Raw genomic sequence first — 20676 nt, forward strand, 5'->3', positions numbered from 1 at the left:
AGGTCAACATCTAGGAAGGTGGCAACGCTGGGTTGAGGAGGACCATGTGAAGTGGATGGGAGAGAAGGTGTTGAGGTCATGAAGGAATGGCGATAGGGTGTCTTGGTCCTGAGTCAGAGCATGAAGATTTCATCACTGAACTTGAACCAGACTAGGAGTTTGGCATTTTGGGAGGATAGCAAGGTCTCCTAAAGTTGGCCCATAAAAAGGTTGGCATAGGAAGGTGCCACGCAAGTGCCCATGGCTGTACCACATATTTGTTTGTATGTATCTCCCCTTCAAAGGAGAAGTAGATGTGCGTTAGGATAAAATTTGTAAGGTTTATGAGGAATGAGATAATGGGTTTGGAGTTTGGAGGACATTGGAAAAGATAGTGTTTGATGGTGGTAAGACCGTGGACATGAGGGATGTTGTCTTATAGGGAGGCGGCATCAACAGTGACGAGTAGGGATCCATGAGATAAAGGGATGGGTATGGTGGATTGTCAGTAAAGGAAGTGGTTGGTGTCTTTAATGTGGGTAGCTAGATTATGGGCAATTGGCTAGAGGTGTTGGCCAATGAGTACGAAATTCTTTCAGTGGGGGCACAATGACCACCCACAATGGGGCATCTAGGATTGATAGGTTTGTGAATTTTGGGCAGCACATGGAAGGTGGGTGTGCGAGGTGTCATTGGGGTGAGGAGGGAAATGGATTCATGGGAGATGTTCTGGAAGGGCCCTAAGGCTTGATCCTTGCCACAAGGGCTGTATCCCTGTGGAAGACCAAGACATGCCCAATCCATTCAACCAGCACTTACTATTCCAGCCCTGTCACAAGTTTATCCTACCCCATCAGGGGTTGGGCCACCTGTGAAAGCAGCCATGTCATTTACGAGCTCTGCTACAATAATTGCACAGCTTTTCATATTGGTGTAACTACCAACCATCTGTCCACTAGGATTGGTGGCCACCACAAAACTGTGGCCGAAAGCAAAGTAGACTGCCCTGTGGTGAGACATGCAGCTGAACATAACATACTTGATTTCAATGGCTACTTCACTACCCGAGACATCTGGATCCTTCCCTCCATCACCATATTTTCTTAACTGCACAGATGGGAGTTATCAATACAACACATTCTTGCTCCCATAATTATCCTGGCCTCAACCTACAGTAACATACTGTCCTCATGCCTTCCATCCAACAATTTCCACCCCCTGTATCCTATCATCTCCTCCCCATCCTTGTCTCCATCTGTTTATTTACTGCCCCACTCCACCAGACAGCGTTCATCTGTCTCCAAACCCTTACACTACTATTTCTTGCACTTCCCCACCCACTGTACATTGCCGCTTGCATCTCACATCATAGTTGCATTCCAGCCCAAGATGCTGGAGGTGGTGGTCATTTGTGTTTGAGGTGTGCTTTCTTGTTTGTATGAATGGCGTGTGTTTCTCTTCTGCTGATGAAGGCTGTGGCCGAAAGCTTTATGTAAATGTCTTTTAATTGTACATGTCTGCAACTTAATGTGTCTTCTTTACAGTAAATAGCCATCTATCTTGATACCTCATTGGAAGTAATTTGTCTGTTTAATAATACAGAATGATGAAATGACTAATAAATGATATTATTATTATTATTATTGCTGTATTGTTCTATATCTTTTCCATCAGTAATGTAATGTCATTAAATTTTTGTCTCTTACCATGATGTTATTATTACCTGTTATCAGATACTTACACAAATTAATTTCAATCATCAGACATACAACTCATATGATGGTACTGGTTGCATAGCATTTTTGCTATATGCAAGTAAATGAATGAATAAAGTCACTAATCATTTTTTAGTCCTGGAGAGAGACAAGTTTTTAATTGTTACTAGGTTTATGTACATGAAATATGAATTGGCACACATATGAATTTGGCACAGTGAAAGATTCGTTGCAGCTCTGCGAGGTGTGTTCAAAAAGTAACAAGAATTTTGTAATTTTGCGTGTTGTAACAGACCACTTTGTGCAAAATATTCGTTGTCCTGTTGGTAAAAATGTGAGAAAAGTGTATGTGCAGTGTTAGCTACACTAGGTATTTAGTCTGTTGTCAGCTGTGAAATAGGTTACATGTGTTTTTGGTAGCGTTCGTGGTTATTTATTTTCCATGAAAATGGATCAGCAAATATATATTAAATTTTGCTGTGGTAGTCGAATAAACTACAGCAAAGTTTTGTAAATGATGATATTTTTTATATGCATACTTTGGGTAAAACAAGGGTTTACAACTGATATAAGCATTTTTAAGAACTCTGTGAAGATGCTGAAGATGATGAGCATCTTGGACAGTGCATCATCATCCAATGACATCATGGAAAAGATGTAACAGATTATGAATGATTGCAAGCCACAGTCAAAGAAGTCATTGTTGATGCTGGCATATCAATTACCTCATGCCATTATCTTTGCTATGTTTTATATATGAAACATGTGACATGATAATTAATTCCTTACTTGTTAAATTTTAGTCTAAGACAATGGCAAATGAACTTCTCCTTCTCCATTACAACTCAAGGCAGCACAGAGGAGCTCACAAAATGTCACTGGACTGCTCTTCCTCATCCACCTTACAGTCCAGACTTCACACCTTCTGACTTCCATCTGTCAGGCCCAATGAAGGACGGACTCTACGGAAAGCAGTATATGGATGATGGGGAGGTTTCTGATGCAACAAGATGTTCGCTCTGATGTCAGTCAGTAGAGTGGTATCATGTGGGCACACAGGCCTCCCAATGAGGTGTCACAAGGCCAACACGATTTCAGAAAAAAAGTGTTGCAGTACTTGCTGAATACTCCTCGTACATCAAAATTAAATCTGTCATGCCAGTGGAAGCATTCTGGAACACCAGGACCAAAAAAAGCTTGGCAAGTGAAGTCAACTGTGCAGTTTACAACATTGTGTTCTTTGATTTTAACAGCATAATGCATCATGAGTGCTTGCCTTAAGGTGGAACAATCAATAATAATTACTATTTACAAGTTCAAAACCATTTGCATTAAACAATCTGAAAAAAGTCTGGATTTGTGGTGTTTATGGCTTTTGCACCATGATAATGCACCTGTTCAAACTTAATTTTTATTTTTATTTTTAGCCAAAAAATTACATTATAATACTTCCTCAACCTCCACATTCAGCAGACATGACACCACATTAATTTCATTCTGTTCCCAAAAGTAAAGGAAACTTTAAAGGATCATACTTTCACAAGCATGGGTGAGATTAAAAGCGCATCACTGAAAGAGTGATAAACTATCTGAAAGACAGAATTACAGAAGTTTTTCACAGGTTGGGGAATGGGCTTATGTATGACTACTTTGAAGGCGATCATTGATGTAGACATATAAATAAAATTATTTCCAAAAAACAACATTTCCCATTATTTTTGAACACACCTCATGAACTTACTTTCTATGTTGAGAATTATCATATCACATATGTATTCCAATATTTGTGCTTCAATGCAGTTGGTTTAGTTTCTTAAAGGACGAGGTCAACAAAATTAATTTCATCTTTTTCCTCAATTAATCTCTCTAAATTAATACATCAGGTCAACTTAATAATTCTATAATGGTCACTGAATTGGTGGTACATTGAAAATATGAAAAGTGGAAAAGAATGAAGCTAGTACAGTTTGTTTTGTGTAGTTTTCACAAGTTGGCAGTCTGTTTCTTCTTGTGCCATTCACATCTGTCTGGCACCAAAATAATAATAACTGGTGCACCACATCATGTTTAAGACAGTGATGCAGGATGCTGACCATCACAGCTGACTACATGAAACACTTAGGACAACTTCTCATCGTTGAGGTCACGAGGTATAGCAATGAGAGCAGCACATGTAGGCGACACCTCAGGCTCCTGACAATGGCAGCGAGGATACAGACGCTGTGCTGCAGTTGCCCTCAGTGGTTCATCCTCTTCAGCTTTGCCTCGGATGGCAGCAATGTCGAGAGTACACCACAAGCTGCAGATACAGGAAATATTACACCCCAAGTTAACAAACTTCTGTCAAATCATTGTTAATCACTGATACTGATTGAGATAAAATTCCCTGGAAAAATCCTTAGTAATTTTAATTTTAATCATATTTTTTATGTTTGTAGTCTGTAGATTAAAGCTGAAGAAACTGCAAAAATGTGGGAAATTAAGGAGATGGGACCTGGATAAACTGAAAGAACCAGAGGTTGTACAGAGTTTCAGGGAAAGCATAAGGGGACAATTGACAGGAATAGGGGAAAGAAATACAGTAGAAGAAGAATGGGTAGCTCTGAGGGATGAAGTAGTGAAGGCAGCAGAGGATAAAGTAAGTAAAAAGACGAGGGCTGCTAGAAATCCTTGGGTAACAGAAGAAATATTGAATTTAATTGATGAAAGGAGAAAATATAAAAATGCAGTAAATGAAGCAGGCAAAAAGGAATACAGACGTCTCAAAAATGAGATCGACAGGAAGTGCAAAATGGCTAAACAGGGATGGCTAGAGGACAAATGTAAGGATGTAGAAGCTTATCTCACTAGGGGTAAGATAGATACTGCCTACAGGAAAATTAAAGAGACCTTCGGAGAGAAGAGAACCACGTGTATGAATATCAAGAGCTCAGATGGCAACCCAGTTCTAAGCAAAGAAGGGAAGGCAGAAAGGTGGAAGGAGTATATAGAAGGTTTATACAAGGGTGATGTACTTGAGGACAATATTATGGAAATGGAAGAGGATGTAGATGAAGACGAAATGGGAGATACGATACTGCGTGAAGAATTGACAGAGCACTGAAACACCTGAGTCGAAACAAGGACCCCGGAGTAGACAACATTCCATTGGAACTACTGACGGCCTTGGGAGAGCCAGTCATGACAAAACTCTACCAGCTAGTGAGCAAGATGTATGAGACAGGCGAAATACCCTCAGACTTCAAGAAGAATATAATAATTCCAATCCCAAAGAAAGCAGGTGCAGACATGTGAAAATTACCGAACTATCAGTTTAATAAGTCACAGCTGCAAAATACTAACGCGAATTCTTTACAGACGAATGGAAAAACTGGTAGATGCGGACCTCGCGGAGGATCAGTTTGGATTCCGTCGAAATGTTGGAACACGTGAGGCAATACTGACCTTACGACTTATCTTAGAAGAAAGATTAAGAAAAGGCAAACCTACGTTTCTAGCATTTGTAGACTTAGAGAAAGCTTTTGACAATGTTGACTGGAATACTCTTTTTCAAATTCTAAAGGTGGCAGGGGTAAAATACAGGGAGCGAAAGGCTATTTACAATTTGTACAGAAACCAGATGGCCGTCATAAGAGTCGAGGGGCATGAAAGGGAAGCAGTGGTTGGGAAAGGAGTGAGACAGGGTTGTAGCCTCTCCCCGATGTTATTCAATCTGTATATTGAGCAAGCAGTAAAGGAAACAAAAGAAAAATCTGGAGTAGGTATTAAAATTCATGGAGACAAAGTAAAAACTTTGAGGTTCGCCGATGACATTGTAATTCTGTCAGAGACGGCAAAGGACTTGGAAGAGCAGTTGAACGGAATGGACAGTGTCTTGAAAGGAGGATATAAGATGAACATCAACAAAAGCAAAACGAGGATAATGGAATGTAGTCAAATTAAATCGGGTGATGGTGAGGGAATTAGATTAGGAAATGAGACACTTAAAGTAGTAAAGGAGTTTTGCTATTTAGGAAGTAAAATAACTGATGATGGTCGAAGTAGAGAGGATATAAAATGTAGACTGGCAATGGCAAGGAAGGCGTTTCTGAAGAAGAGAAATTTGTTAACATCGAATATAGATTTATGTATCAGGAAGTCGTTTCTGAAAGTGTTTGTTTGGAGTGTAGCCATGTATGGAAGTGAAACATGGACGATAACTAGTTTGGACAAGAAGAGAATAGAAGCTTTCGAAATGTGGTGCTACAGAAGAATACTGAAGATAAGGTGGATAAATCATGTAACTAATGAGGAGGTGTTGAATAGGATTGGGGAGAAGAGAAGTTTGTGGCACAACTTGACTAGAAGAAGGGATAGGTTGGTAGGACATGTTTTGAGGCATCAAGGGATCACAAATTCAGCGTTGGAGGGCAGCGTGAAGGGTAAAAATCGTAGAGGGAGACCGAGAGATGAGTACACTAAGCAGATTCAGAAGGATGTAGGTTGCAGTAGGTACTGGGAGATGAAGCAGCTTGCACAGGATAGAGTAGCATGGAGAGCTGCATCAAACAAGTCTCAGGAGTGAAGACAACAACAACAGTCTATGGAAATGTAGCAAAATTTTACAATTTGGCAAATGATTATTCCATGCCAAGGGACCCAACATAAACATGCTCCCAGTTCAATTAACTTCAATTTTGTGAAAAACTGTGCAGAATGTACCCAAGGGAGCCACAGGAAGACCTACAAAGTTTCACCTCTAACTGTAATTTGAAGCAGGCACTAAAGTCATTTCCACAATGGCCATTTACTCAGGAATTGGAAACACATGAAAATATCCTCCAGTTTGTCAAGCCGCTGTTTGTGACCTAACAGAAGTAGGATCTTGCGAGGTGCTCCTCTGACACATTTTGCGCAGTGTGTGCTAAGAATGTAAATCATCAGAAAGTATTCTTCGTGGCACAATCTCTCTGCACGGTTGCTTCAAAACTTTGTTATAACAAATTTTCTCCATATTTTAGCAGAATATTGGCAGTGAGCCAAAGGCCCAGGAATCAAGAAAGTCTGCATGTCAGAAAATCAGTAAATTGTGAACCCATACATGTGTTTGCTCTATGTTATCAGCCTCTGAAGTTACAAAAGGCCAAGTGTATAAAATTTTGCCTCTATTTTTCATAATTTATCTTAAAATTGATGCACCTGATTTTATAATTGTTAACACCACCCAAGAAGTGCATTTAAGTCTAAAATATTTTGTCTGATGTTTTCTGAAAATGTCTTTTCACACTTTCGTTTGCATACCCCAGTGTCCCTTTTTCATCTTCAGCTTCATAGGTAATTGCGCCATTCTTAGGAAGCATGAAATCCATTCATAGTCTTTTTAATGAACTGACTCTGAGGAAATAAAGTAAGATAAGTGACTCTCTCTTGTTGATGATTGGATGTATTCAACTTCTTTTCACTTTCCATTGCATTTGGATCAAGTCTACCAACTACCGTATTGCAGCTTATATCATAATTGCATCATGAATCTCACACATATTTCGCATTGTACAGCCTTTTTTATCTCTTTAACCCCTTAGCTTACAATGTCGTGTGAGAGACGTAGCATGCAGACCTGGCCAAACATCACCTAGGCATATCAGAGACGTGGTATGTTTACCGTGCCAAACAAGCGCATGTCATGTGAGAAATGTCGTCGCTCAACCGCACCAAATGTAAGCAGAATGTCTCTGACAATTTGCGGAGCTGATCGAGTACACACAGCATACACGAAGTGTTCTTCACCACATTCAAACCTGCTGACTTCACAAAAATACTTTCACAATGTTCCCCACATGTAGCGAACATGTTCACGAGAAAAGGGAGAGATGTGGTGGCGTAGGCAACAATGATTTTGCAGTATATTTTGACAGCGGAGTGACAGTGGTAGTGACGTTTTACCTCCTGGATGAAAATGGTGTAAGTGGCTGGTGACTGAAGATGATACTGACGAAGAAGAGCAAACCTACCAGCAACAATCAGAGTCATGAATGTGGCAAAAGGAAGACAGTGAACCAACAATCTGGACATATACGAAAATTCCCGGAATAAAGGATGCAGCCTTACAGCACGTGAGTACAAGCATAAGAGAATTAGACATTTTCAATGTAATATTTAACAGTACATTTTGGGAAAACATCGTAACTGAGACGAATAGATATGCACAAGACTTGACTCAACAATGAACAGAAGAGATGAAAAATAGACCAAAAGTGTTCCCCTATCGGCTGTAAAGAAATAAAAAATATACATTGCACTATGTAGAATCATGGCTGAAGTAAGGAAACTGTTGATTCAGATGTATTGGTCTAAGAGGGTTGTTATAGAAATGCCAATATTTAGGAAGGCGATGCCATTCAGGAGATTTCTGCATCTAGCGAATGACAGTTTAGCCAACAAGACAGATAAGCTTTACAAACTAAGGCCAGTCATAGATATGTTCAATCAAAAGTTTAAGGAAGTGTACACAATGCAAGAGAATATTGCCAGTGATGAATCATTAATGAAATTTAAGGGGCGCTTATCATATACAAACAATTTCACCCATCAAAAAGAGTGAGGTTTGGTATTAAAATTTATAAATTGTGTGAGTCAAGTTCAGGATAGTGCTCTGATTTTAAGATACACACAGATAGTGACAAACCTGATGCTAGTGGTAGTGGCTGTGAAAGTGTAGTTCTAGCACGATCACAGTCGGTATTACACAAAGAGCATACTCTAGATTTAGATAACTGGTTTTCTTCACCAAAACTTTTCAGAACTCTCCTCACCAATAAAACTAATGTGATTGGAACAGTGCGCTCAAACAGAAAAAATATGCCCACAGACTTCTTGAAGGAAAAATTAAAGAAGGGAAAATATACAGTGAGGAGTTGTAATGGAATATTGGCACTAAAATGGAAAGATAAACGAGATGTTTACATGCTTCCCACAAAACACTCAAAAGCAGAAATGATTGCCACAGACACACCTCTCTGCAATGGATCATGGAAACCAAAATGTGTTGCCAAATACAATAGAGGCATGATTGGAATTGATCGCCAAGATCAGATGCTAGCATGCTTCCCTGTGATGAGAAAATGTATGAAAGGATACTGCAAGATATTCTTTTACCTATTTGAGGTTGCTTTATTTAACACGTACACTTTTTATTACAAAATATATAGTGGCAAATGACAGAGCTATGCAGAATATAGGATTCACATTGCAGAATTACTGTTGAAAACTACACCTTTACTGGAATATAATCGGAAGGGATGATTAGCATCCAGCAATATACCACAAAGACTGCACATGCAACATTGGACACATTTTCCCAAACATATTTATCCAACACCATCAAAAGTAAATACTCTGAGAGCTTGTGTAGTGTGCAGAAAGCATAAAAGATGCAGCAAAACAACATGGGAATGCAAAAAGTGCAGGGTTGCATTACATGTGCCAGATTGTTTTGAACGATATCATACAATCGAAGACTATTAAATTCATGCACATGTCAATGTGAAGACGTTGCATTTGAAAATGTGTTTGCCAACTTACTAACGTAACAGGTCCCAGAATGTTTTGAACAAAATATTATACAGTCTTAGATCATTGCATTGTTATGAATATTATTATTAAGATGTATTTCATCAATGTATGTTTGCTTATAAAGGGAAATAAAACATTTGTGAATATATCATTGCGTTTGAGACAATTAATGTTTCGCTTCCAATGGGCCATTAATCATCATTATTTATGATACCTGTAGAAATGTCACATTACTAGTATCTCACACACGTACTTACAAATCCTGCATGATTTCAGATCACACCAGGCGTAGTGCATTGCAGCCTTAGTGTGTGTAAGCACTCAGAATCTTAAGGTGCATCCGTACCTTGCGGCCACTTACGGCTCACGCTAACAGAACTTAAATCGTAAGGCAAAGGGGTAACAAAATAAGTGAAACTTAAGTGGTTACATTCCAATAACTGAGAAGCTTGTATGCAGAGCTTCAGAAGTATTGGTCTCACAGCTTCATCTGGGTGAGATGAAAATAACATCTGTGGAGTTCTTTCCCAAAAATTTTTCTGCATGATGGGTATATTTTTAGGCTGCTTTTATATCAGCTATCTGTCACACATTTTAGCTGATCAGTCATTATGACACAATTGAGAGCAAACATTTTTGCACTGTATGGTTATTTCTACCCAAAGGGCTACAACATTTTCTTTGTATTATGTTGATGCCCAAGTTCATAGGATCTGTTTTGTGTGTTGGTATTCCGGTTGTTGTGGCTTATTAAACACTTGTAATTTTTACATTTGTAGTTTAGTGTTGTTATTTGAGTTGACATGTTGTTACTTTGCATTATTTGAGTTGACATGTTATTTTGCCATTTGGAGATAGTGAGTCAAGCTGTGGATGCTAGAAAATGGAGGTGCCAAGTGGAGAAATCTTAACATTTCTGACGTATTCTACCGTATCTTCCTTCGTCGTCCATGTTGTCATTGCCTTGAGGCACCATTATACCAAGTGGAAAGGCACATCAATTTAGAGCATGAGATATGGTAACCTTAAGTCATTGACAACACACAACAGTTATGGTAGCACCTGATTCCAGAATAACTGCAGTAGTTAGGATCTACGAACTACCCCCTCTTGACCAGGTCCCCAAAACTTAACTTGTAACGAGATCCCTTCAAAGCAAATTGTCATAAAGATCATCTATAAAAGCTTCATACAATGATAATAAATGTTACAGTTTATGGAATAATAACAGATACGACCAAACTGTCTTTTTTCTTCTGTTTTATTTAACATAACATTGTTCACAGTTTTATTTCACGTTCAGCACTCATTCACACTCTGATGTGGAGTACATGCGAGTGCCTGAAGCCTAACTCCCAAGTTCCATTGAAACTCTGATGAACAGTTTTGGTTGCTCGACACCAACAGTCAATGATAATGATACAGTATTTTGTAATTGACTCTTCTAGTTTAGCCACCACCCTCCACAAAAGTTTATTAGGCATAAGACAATTACACACTTTTCTCTCCAATCCACTAGTATTAAGAGTTCGCGTAAAAGTTAACGTTTTTCTCCTTTTCATAAATTGGAGCCCGCTATCTGTGATATAATTTTTTTTTAAATGGTCTCAATACCGTGTCCCTCGTGAGATGCATATAGATTTATCCCGGAATTGACAACCCTGTAGGTGTACTCAATTTAATGACCACACTTCGCTATCCGTGATTTTGTGTAACTAAATGTCCTTTTGTTACTCTCATCGTATACCATAGTTATTTAAAACTCGCCCCTATATTTTTTCACAATGCACAATTAGCACTTCTTTGCTTGTTTATTTCTAAGAGTAAACAAAAAAATGATGCCGTATCATCAGCTTCATCGATATAAAGCAAAACACCTCAATATGCCCAATTTTACCTTATAGGATCGGCTACCTTACTCATTAATTTACTACATTTACATAAACATGTATTGCCATTATATTTTAATTGTATTCAAAGTCATGTTATTATTATTATTATTATGACTGACCAAATCATAACAAATCGTGTGGTGTGCGTTTTTAACGATAGCTTTGCACTCGCCCAGTCTTCATTCATGCAATATTATATATAAATACACAGACAGGACCAAAAGATCGATCTCTCTACCATAACCAATAGAGGCAAACACGCTATTCAAGTACCGTTACATCTATCTTGACTCGTATTGTTACAGTATTTTTCTGTTTTAGTTCAAGAAAAGGATGACAGTAGTGGAGGCAGCCAGGAACACTTATGCCATGTATGAGGAAAATGTCAATCAACAGAGCACAGCAGGAAAATGGGTTTCTCGTTTTAAGGAGGATAATTTTGACAATAGTGATGCTCCACATTCAGGAAGACATTCGGTGTTTAATTAAGATCATTTAAACCCACTAATTCAAATAACCCACATCACTGCACTAAAAAACTGACAAATGTGATGAACTGTGGTCATTCTGCAATTGTGCAACATCTGCATGCATTGGGGAAGGTTCAAAAATCAGGAGTACGGGTTACCACATGCTCTAAGCCAAAATCACAACGGTTAGCAGGTGGCCATACATGCATCTCTGCTTTCTCATCATCAATTGGCTCGTAAACAACACCGATGATCCCTGTGCTGCATTGCTACTGCTAATAAGAAATGGTGTGTTTATGCTAACCCAAGGAAAAGAAAGGAATTGTTGGTTGAGCCTAAACATAGCAGCAACTTGCCATACAAAGCCACGCCCACATCCACAAAAGATAATGTAATGCATCTGCTGGAACCGCAGCATTGTAGCCACAATCCGTGAACAACAGCCAGGAAAATTGTGTGAAGTGATGCTAGACTGACCAACCCAATAAAAATTCAAACCCACATAAGAGCAGTGATACACAATGAAAGCATATGTGAGCATCCTCATCCACGCATGAAACACTTCATCTATTAAATGGCTGTTAGATTCTACAGTAAACTTATTTACAGACTTTGAACACAGTAAATGGCATACACAACAGTTGAGGAATTATAAAGGAAATAGGGAACACAAATTTTATTGACTACTAAACTAACAAGCTGCATTTTAATGTGCTTAAAAAAAACAAGTAAAGATTTTGAAACAAAAATGAAAATTCCTGTTTCTGACAGTCTCAGATGCACTCTTCTTTTCAGTGGTGTGTTAACTTTAGAATCAGTGTTGTCAGTTTTAAGATGCATTATGTGAAATATAGGCAAACTTTGGTACATTAAGTTTTTTGGTATATGTAAAGGCTGATATTGTGAATATATTTGTATGAAAGTTCACAGTTAACTAATTTTCTAGCTGGAAAACAGATAATGAATGGTAGATGTGATGTGCATGTGCAGACAAAACAAAAATGATTGGAAATTGGATGATTTATTCAAGAGAAAGAGCTGGCCCTCCTCCAAACAGGTATTTTGCTTGGCATTCATTGACATAGTCATTGGATGTCCTGAGGGATATTGTACCAAATTGTGTCTAATTAGCATGTTGGATTGTCAAAATACCAACTTGGCTGGAGGACCCTGCCCATAATGCTACAAACTTTCTCAATTTGGACGGATCTCGTCATTGCTGGCCCAGGTAATGTTTGGCAAGCATGAAGACAATCAGTAAAAGGCTCACCATATGCAGACAGGCATTAACTTGCAGAAATGTTAGCCCAGGATGGCTTGCAATGAAGATCGACAGAACATGGCGTAGAATATTGTAAGGGTATGCCGTTGAGGACAACCAAAAGGCAGGGCCGTCCAACCAGCTAACTATTTTCAAGATCCAACACCCCAGCTGCACTGAATTTGTCTCACTATCCCTCAGGAAGACATCCAACAACTTTATCAATCACTGTCAAGTCAAATAACTGCTTGCATAAGACCCAGAGATGGAAAAACATGTTATTGATGCGCTCAGTTTGTGAAGCTCTATTTTTTGGATTAATCATCCAATTTTTCTGAAGTTGTTACCTTGTCCACCATTTGAGAGTAATTTTTTCCTACTGACTTGCTTCATGCTACACAGATGCCACAGCCCTGTGTAGAGAGAATGATATAGTTACTGAAAGACTATGTTCGATAACATAATTTCGGGCTAATTATTCATGCTGCATTCAGACTGGCTTAAGGTTTCAGTGTGAAATGATTAATATTGTATTGTGGCCTATGGGATGCTGCTAAAACTGAATGTAGTTAAATTGGTTTGAAATACTAAATAATAAATTCGGTAATTACTCATACGGTCTATTATCAATTGAGTCTTTCGTTGTCTGTGACCTAAAAATTACCAAGAAACAAAAATATATAGTTAGATCATTAAACATAGAGTATCATTGATTAATATAACTACTATGTATCCATCAGCTTGTATATGAAGACCTGTGACAATGAGATCACTTCCCGCAACAGTCTTTGAACCCAGAGCCTGACTGCCATGGTCAATCGATGGTACCTGGATTTTTCAAGCAATGTTGGACACGAAGAATGATAAAGACAGTGAGCTTTTACTTTGATTATAAACTGTGTGTGCAATGTATGTATTTGAATGACAGTGTCTAGTTAAAGTGAGAATTAGAGCCTATTTAATGAAGAAAACAGTATTGACCTGGAAAGTATTGACACGAGTGCTATTAGCAGAAATCAAATTGTCGAGGCAACTGAGAATGAAAGGTCAAATTTGAATTTAGATACTGGATCACGAGAGGCTGTGTTGATAATGTAGGAAGGGAGCATGTGTTAAAGCAAACCTTATGAAAAAAAAATTGATTTGAATAAAGAAAATGATATCAAAAACATAAACACTCTGTATTAATGTTCCACAATAATATTTGTTTAATAGTTCATTATGAACTGCCTTTCAGCTTCTTAGGCCATTAATGGTAAACAAGTAGTTCATAAACTTCAGCGAGAGCTCACAGCTGTACATAAATTGTTATACAAAGATGTGTGATATTTAATGTCTATCTCAGTATCAAACACAAGAATATGTAATATCCAGAGAGACTCTGAAGACATAACTATTATATTGCAATATATTCAAATATTAAAACCATGTGAACATATAAGCCAACTAATGGCACAGGCTACCATGCTATATGTACTAACTGGTGAATGTGAATGTGAATTCGGGGGGGGGGGGGGGGGGGGGGAGGGAGGAGAAAGACGTGTATGTAATGCGGTTGTGGAACAGTTATAACAAGTTCATTACCTAATCATGAGAGAAATAATAAATGGCTGCTGCTACTTAAGTAAATGGGCTAGAGGTGTGTGTGCCCGTACTCCCATTGCTAATAACCAGTTTGCAACAGATCATGTTGACTTGTCTTTGCTCACAAAAGCTCTTAACTGTGATGCGGTAGCTGTATGATGTGCTACTGCTGTCCCTGCAATACGATGGTCATGGGTGGTGCATTCTGTGATGCATGGACATGCAGAACCTCGTCTACAGGTGTGAGAATGTATATTTGACCACTGATACCAATATCATTGAACAACTGGAACAGCATGTCCAACTTGTGTGGCAATTCTCCACAAAGACCATCCCACCAATTGGTAGACCACAATTTAACCCCTTCAAACTCACTGAGTTGGCTGCAGGAAGCGTGAGGGCGTCTCTGTGGCATGGCTGCCTACTTGCTTCACACGTCTCCATTACACTGAGCCGTCTGGCTGTGAGCATTCACCATTAAAGATTAGACACAGATTGCGCTTTGGTAGGTATGCCACAACACTATGCTGAAACAATTATCAGCACATCTCACATCTACAGTCTCCCAGGTGACATATGTAGTCAACTGATCAAAATTGATGTCCCTCCGGGGGTATTATCTGAAAGTGTGTGTGTGTGTGTGTCTCTCTCTCTCTCTCTCTCTCTCTCTCTCACACACACACACACACTCACTCACACACTAACACACACTGAAGAGCCAAAGAAACTGGTACACCGGCCTAATGTCATGTAGGGCCTCACTCGAGCACACAGAAGTTCCACAGCACAACATAGCATGGACTCTACTAATGTCTGAAGTAGTGCTGGAGGGAACTGATACCACAAATCCTGCAGGGATGTCCTTAAATCTTGAGTACAAGGGGATGGAGATCTTGTCTGAACAGCATGTTGCAAGGCATCCCAGATACACTCAATAATATTCATGTCTGGGGAGTTTGGTGGCCAACAGAAGTGTTTAAACTCAGAAAAGTGTTCCTGGAGCCACTCTGCACCAATTCTGGGCTTTTGGGGTGTCACATTGTCCTACTGGAATTGACCAAGTCCAGCAGAATGCGCAATGGACATGAAAGGATGCAGGTGATCAGACAAGATGCTTACGTACATGTAACCTGCAGCGTTGTATTTAGATGTATCTGCGATCCCATAAAACTCAAATGACACACACCTCACACCATTACAGAGCCTCCACCAGCTTGATCACTCTCTGCCTTGTAGGGCCCATGGGTTCATGAGGCTGTCTCCATACCTGTACACATGCATCCACTCGATACAATTTAAAATGAGACTTGTCTGACCAGGCAACATGTTTCCAATCATCGACAGTCCAATGTCAGTGTCAATGGGCCCAGGTGGGGTGTAAAGCTTTGTGTCATGCAGTCATCAAGGGTACATGAGTGGGCCTTCGGCTTCGAAACCCCATACTGATGTCGTTTCGTTGAATGGTTCACACGCTGGCACTTTTTGATGGCCCAACAATGAAATTCGCAACAATTTGCAGAGGCGTTGCACTTCTGTTGTGTTGCACAATTCTCCTCCATCACCATTGGTCCCATTCATGCAGGCTCTTTTTCCAACTGCAGCAAAGTTGGTTGATGTTTTACCAGATTCCTGATATTCAGGGTACACTCGTGAAATGGCCATATGGGAAAACCCCCACTTCATCGCTATCTTGGAGTTGCTGTGTCCCATCGCTCATGCACTGACTATAGCACCACATTCAAACTCATGATAACCTGCCATTCTAGCAGCAGTAACCGATTTAATAACTGCGCTCGACACTTGTCTTATGTAGGTGTTGCCGACCACAATGCCGTGTTCAGCCTGCTTACGTATCTCTGTATTTGAACATGAATGCCTATACCAGTTTCTTTGGCACTTCAGTGTGGATAGTGACTTCGGGACCGATGACCTCAGCAGTTTGGTCCCATAGTCCTTACCACAAATTTCCAATTTGTATATAGGGAACCATGTCACTGCCAAAAAGGAGAGGATTATGGCAACCACAAACATTTTTTCATGTAGGCATTTACTATCTGGTTTCAAAGTGGGATAAGTGTATTGGCAGTTAAGGTGATGATTTTTGAAATGATAAATAGTTTACTTACCTGTTTCCATGTGTCTTGTTTTCTTTTGACTGCACTCTGATACTTCAACAACAGATAAGATTTTCAATTTGATAGCTAACATTTTCTTCTGCCAACTCCTTCAATTGTTCTAGTTTAATACAAAAGCAGGACTGACTGACACGTGACTCCTCACAATGCTATAAGCGGCTGAAATCTCATGTTGGTAAAAACAAATATAATAAGTAAAAATTAAAAAAGAAGCTTACCAAAGACAAATCCTCCAAGGATGGCAATAGCGAGGATGCAGCTGGAGTCAATGAGGGCACCCAGCATGAGGGACGTGATGAAAGTGCCTAGGCGGCCGCAACACAGTGACAGGCACACCGCCATGGCTCTGAATTAAAATAAATAAAGCCTCTAAGAACATCAATATTAGTTCCATTTACATAGTTATGCCAAATGTGTCTACTGACATTTTCCAGCAAGGTGTAGCTGGAGTCAGCTTAAACAAATAATCATCATCTCATCTTTCATGCGATGCCTATTGTCAGTGGAAAGCATCAGTTTGTTTCCCCATTTTTAAACAAAATCATGTTTAGAGTGAAATTGTACATGTCCATTCGATAGAGCAGTCCCAGATCAGTCTAGCGCGATATTCAGTTTAGCAATACGTCTTAACAGGGGTAGTAAAACACGAAGAGTAACCAATACTCCAGCAGAGACTGAACAGCACTACTGCATGGCAGTAGCAGACTGTGTGGACTGCTTTAAAAATCATTTTATTTGTAATAGGAACACAAATCGACACTTTCTGTTAACAGTGGGTATTGTGTGATCTAAATGATTAATGGAAAATCTCATATAAAGATGTGAAACAAATACTAACAAAGAGATAGAGGGGCTGGCCAGTACTTACCTCAGCTCAGTACAGCCGATAGATACACAAAACAGAACAGAAAATTTACATTCCTAGCTTTCAGAACTTTGTTTCTTCATCAGGGAGGAGAGAGGGGGAAAAAGGGGAAGAAGGGAAAGTGGATTCAGTTACTCACAACCCAGGTTATGAAGAAACAGGGGAAGGTAAACAGGGAGGGTAGCAATGATGGAGGCATGGTTGTCAGAGGGAAGCCAAAGATATTCTACTGTAAGTATGGTGCCAGTTTCAAACCAAAGAGGATGCATACAGAAGTAAAGAGGTATATAGTATAAAGATAAACACAGCTATGTAGGATGAAAAGATGCGTGAATGACTAAAGAGGAAAGGGAAAGAGGAGAAGACTGAAGAGTAAATGGGAGTGAGGTTGATTAACGTAGGTTCAGTCCAGGGGGATGGCGGGATGTGTTCGAGTGCAAGTTCCCATCTCCGCAGTTCCAAGGGACTGGTGTTGTGTGGGAGAAGCCAAATGGCATGTGTGCTGTAGCAGTTTCCTAGGTCCCTAGAATTATGCTGGAGGGCATGCTCTGCTACTGGGTATTGGGCATCTCCTAGGCGGACAGTTCGTCTGTGCTAGGAATGTAAATTTTCTGTTCTGTTTTGTGTATCTATCAGCTGTACTGAGCTGAGGTAAGTACTGGCCAGCCCCTCTATCTCTTTGTTAGTGGGCATTGTGTGAAAGACATGGTGAGGTGACTGAAGTTACGCATTGCAAAAGTGAAATTGCAACCATCTCCCAAAGCACCAGAGAAAAAGCACCTGACAACTCTTACGAAATACACACAGTATATTGTGTTTGACAAATACATAATGGTTTTGAAATCAAAAACATGATCCAAGTAGACTGTCATCTGTCATCTGTCATCTGGTGAAATTAGCCAGTTTCAACTGTGGGTCATTTTCAAGTATCTGTAATACATTCATAAAATGGTGGCTTTGGTTTATGTATTAATTGTCTACAGCTGTAACATATACATATTCTGTACTTCATAACTAAAGTTATTTACTTATTTTAAGCTTCACACTACATTTCACAGTTTACTACACACTGGTACATATGGTCAGTTATACATCGCATTTCTGGGCTTATACGCCACATCCGTTAGCTGACACTTAAAGAAAGCTACCATATCGTAATAGAGGCACAGCTGTTGTTGTATGATCAAAGATGTTTAGAATCTTATCTATGGAAGACCGATAACCTTCTGCAAGCTACTGGCACAATATTCAGTGATATATTATGTCATTATTCTCATACATACTACCTTATTAAAAGTACAGGTTCGGAACTTGTACATTATATATCGTGCCACATGTACTATTAGAATTTACCGTACAAAGTGTTAACCATAAAGATTATGTCTGACCTCTTAATGGGGTGAGCCGATCAGTCTATAAAATAAAACATTGGTGATGTAGTAACAAATACTTCCAGATATAATAAAAATTTGGAGATTCATATCTCATGTGATACATCACTAATTAATTACACCCACATGTCCGAGAGTGTCACGGGATGTATATAACCTAGCAAAATTCATAGAATATAAAAACATTGGTACACATGTGTCAAAGGCATCTTCAAAACATTTCCAGAGTAGCACATGTTAATGCAGCAACTTCTTGGAGGGGGGGGGGGGGGGGGGGTATGCTGGTCCTGGACCGAATCTGCCCAGTGGACAAGGGGTTGGTGTGCTGGCTGGCCTGGATGCAGTTTTTATGCCGTTTCCCATATCCCACTGTGTGTATACTGAGCTGGTTCCCGTGGTCTGCCTCAGATCTCAGATATGTATTACACAGACATTTCGAATTCTTGCTCACACTTGCAGAATTTATTCTGTACAAAGAGACATTGGGTATTATGTTAATGTCATGGGGTGGTGGTGGGGGGTGGGGGTGGGAGAGGGAGGGGGAGGGCTAGGGGAGAGGGAGGGGGAGGGGGAGGGGGAGGTGAATAGGAACTGGTGACATTTGATGTTAGGCCTTGTTAACATTTGCTCCGCATCAGCAAGTTCAAGTTTTATGTTGAAAACTTGTAAATGATGTTTTATGTTTTTTATTTTCCAGAAAATGAATGTATTTTTGGTAGTGATGTGTCATGCTTTTTCTGCATTTTTCCATCCTGACAAAGTCCTTCTACAAACAAACATTCAGCTTTGAAACTCCTAGGTTGAAATGAAAATGTGGACCTAGTTGATTTTCAAGACACATTTGTCCCACCACCCTGGTCTTAATAATGGGTCAACTAAAAAGTTTGTAGTAGTGAAAGTGTAATACTGGTCATCAAAGTTTTCGACCTCATAAACTGAGTTTTAACCCTTTCAGTCCCACCAAAATGAAATAATTCACAATTTAAAAAAAAAATTCACATAATTAACCTTTATCATCATAGTAAACAATGATACAAGAAGTCATTAGCAAAAAAGAAAACATTCAATTGTTTAAAGGAGGTGGTTTCACTTTGGAATTACTAGGCCATACAGTTTTCAGCCACCCATCATTTCATGTGATATATTTGAAAGCAAATTTGCATTGTTCCTAGACACAATACCACATCTCGAAACTTTCACACACTCATCGTGCCTGAAACAATTTACAGTCCTAACTAAGATGCAAAAGTGGGCCTGAAATTTAATAAATTTTGTATCAAAACTATTTTCCATCCCAATAATTTTAGACACGCAATGATCTCCTCAGTATGGGTCCTATAAAAAAAGCCACATGTCACAATCTGCTACAGTCACACAGCACAATCTCTGTGCCAACTGTTGCTTTGAACACTGCAAGTGACTGCTACAATGCACGTCATTCATTGTACTACTAGGTGTCTATCTTGCAACAGCATCAGCAGTTTCATGCTAAAAGCTTTGGTATTCTGACAAAAGATATAATAATAAAATGGTGACAAAAGCGCCCACAGGTGAATGGCCAGTTCATAGCATCATTATGTACCAGTAGTATGCCTGTGGATTGTTTGATTGACAAATACACAGAAGACATAATAATCAAGATAAAATGGTGGTTTCAAGCAGAAAACACTGGCATTCAAACAGTTAACCACAAAAGGGTTAAAAATAAATCTTTATTGGACTGACCTACTTCCACATCCACATCCACATCCACATATATACCATTCAAGCCAATTTGTGTTGTGTATAGTGCCTTGTGCCACTATTAGTGATTTTCTGTCCTGTTCTACTCAC

General features: G+C 39.3%; 1 protein-coding gene across 2 annotated transcripts in view; it reads right to left on the bottom strand.

Moving 5' to 3' along the window:
• Positions 1-1822: 1822 nt before the first annotated feature.
• The window catches only part of LOC126293655 (synaptic vesicle glycoprotein 2B-like), a 214674-nt gene continuing 195820 nt past the window's right edge, over positions 1823-20676 (bottom strand). For both annotated transcript variants that reach the window (XM_049986939.1, XM_049986940.1), the window contains exons 11-12: positions 16806-16933; positions 1823-3993 (exon numbers count right to left, since the gene is read on the bottom strand). In XM_049986939.1, the coding sequence (XP_049842896.1) occupies positions 3932-3993; positions 16806-16933 (190 nt within the window). In that variant the 3' untranslated portion in view covers positions 1823-3931. The remainder of the gene's footprint in view (positions 3994-16805; positions 16934-20676) is intronic.

The sequence above is a fragment of the Schistocerca gregaria genome, chromosome 10 (assembly GCF_023897955.1).
Source record: "Schistocerca gregaria isolate iqSchGreg1 chromosome 10, iqSchGreg1.2, whole genome shotgun sequence".
In the NCBI taxonomy this organism is placed as follows: domain Eukaryota; kingdom Metazoa; phylum Arthropoda; class Insecta; order Orthoptera; family Acrididae; genus Schistocerca; species Schistocerca gregaria.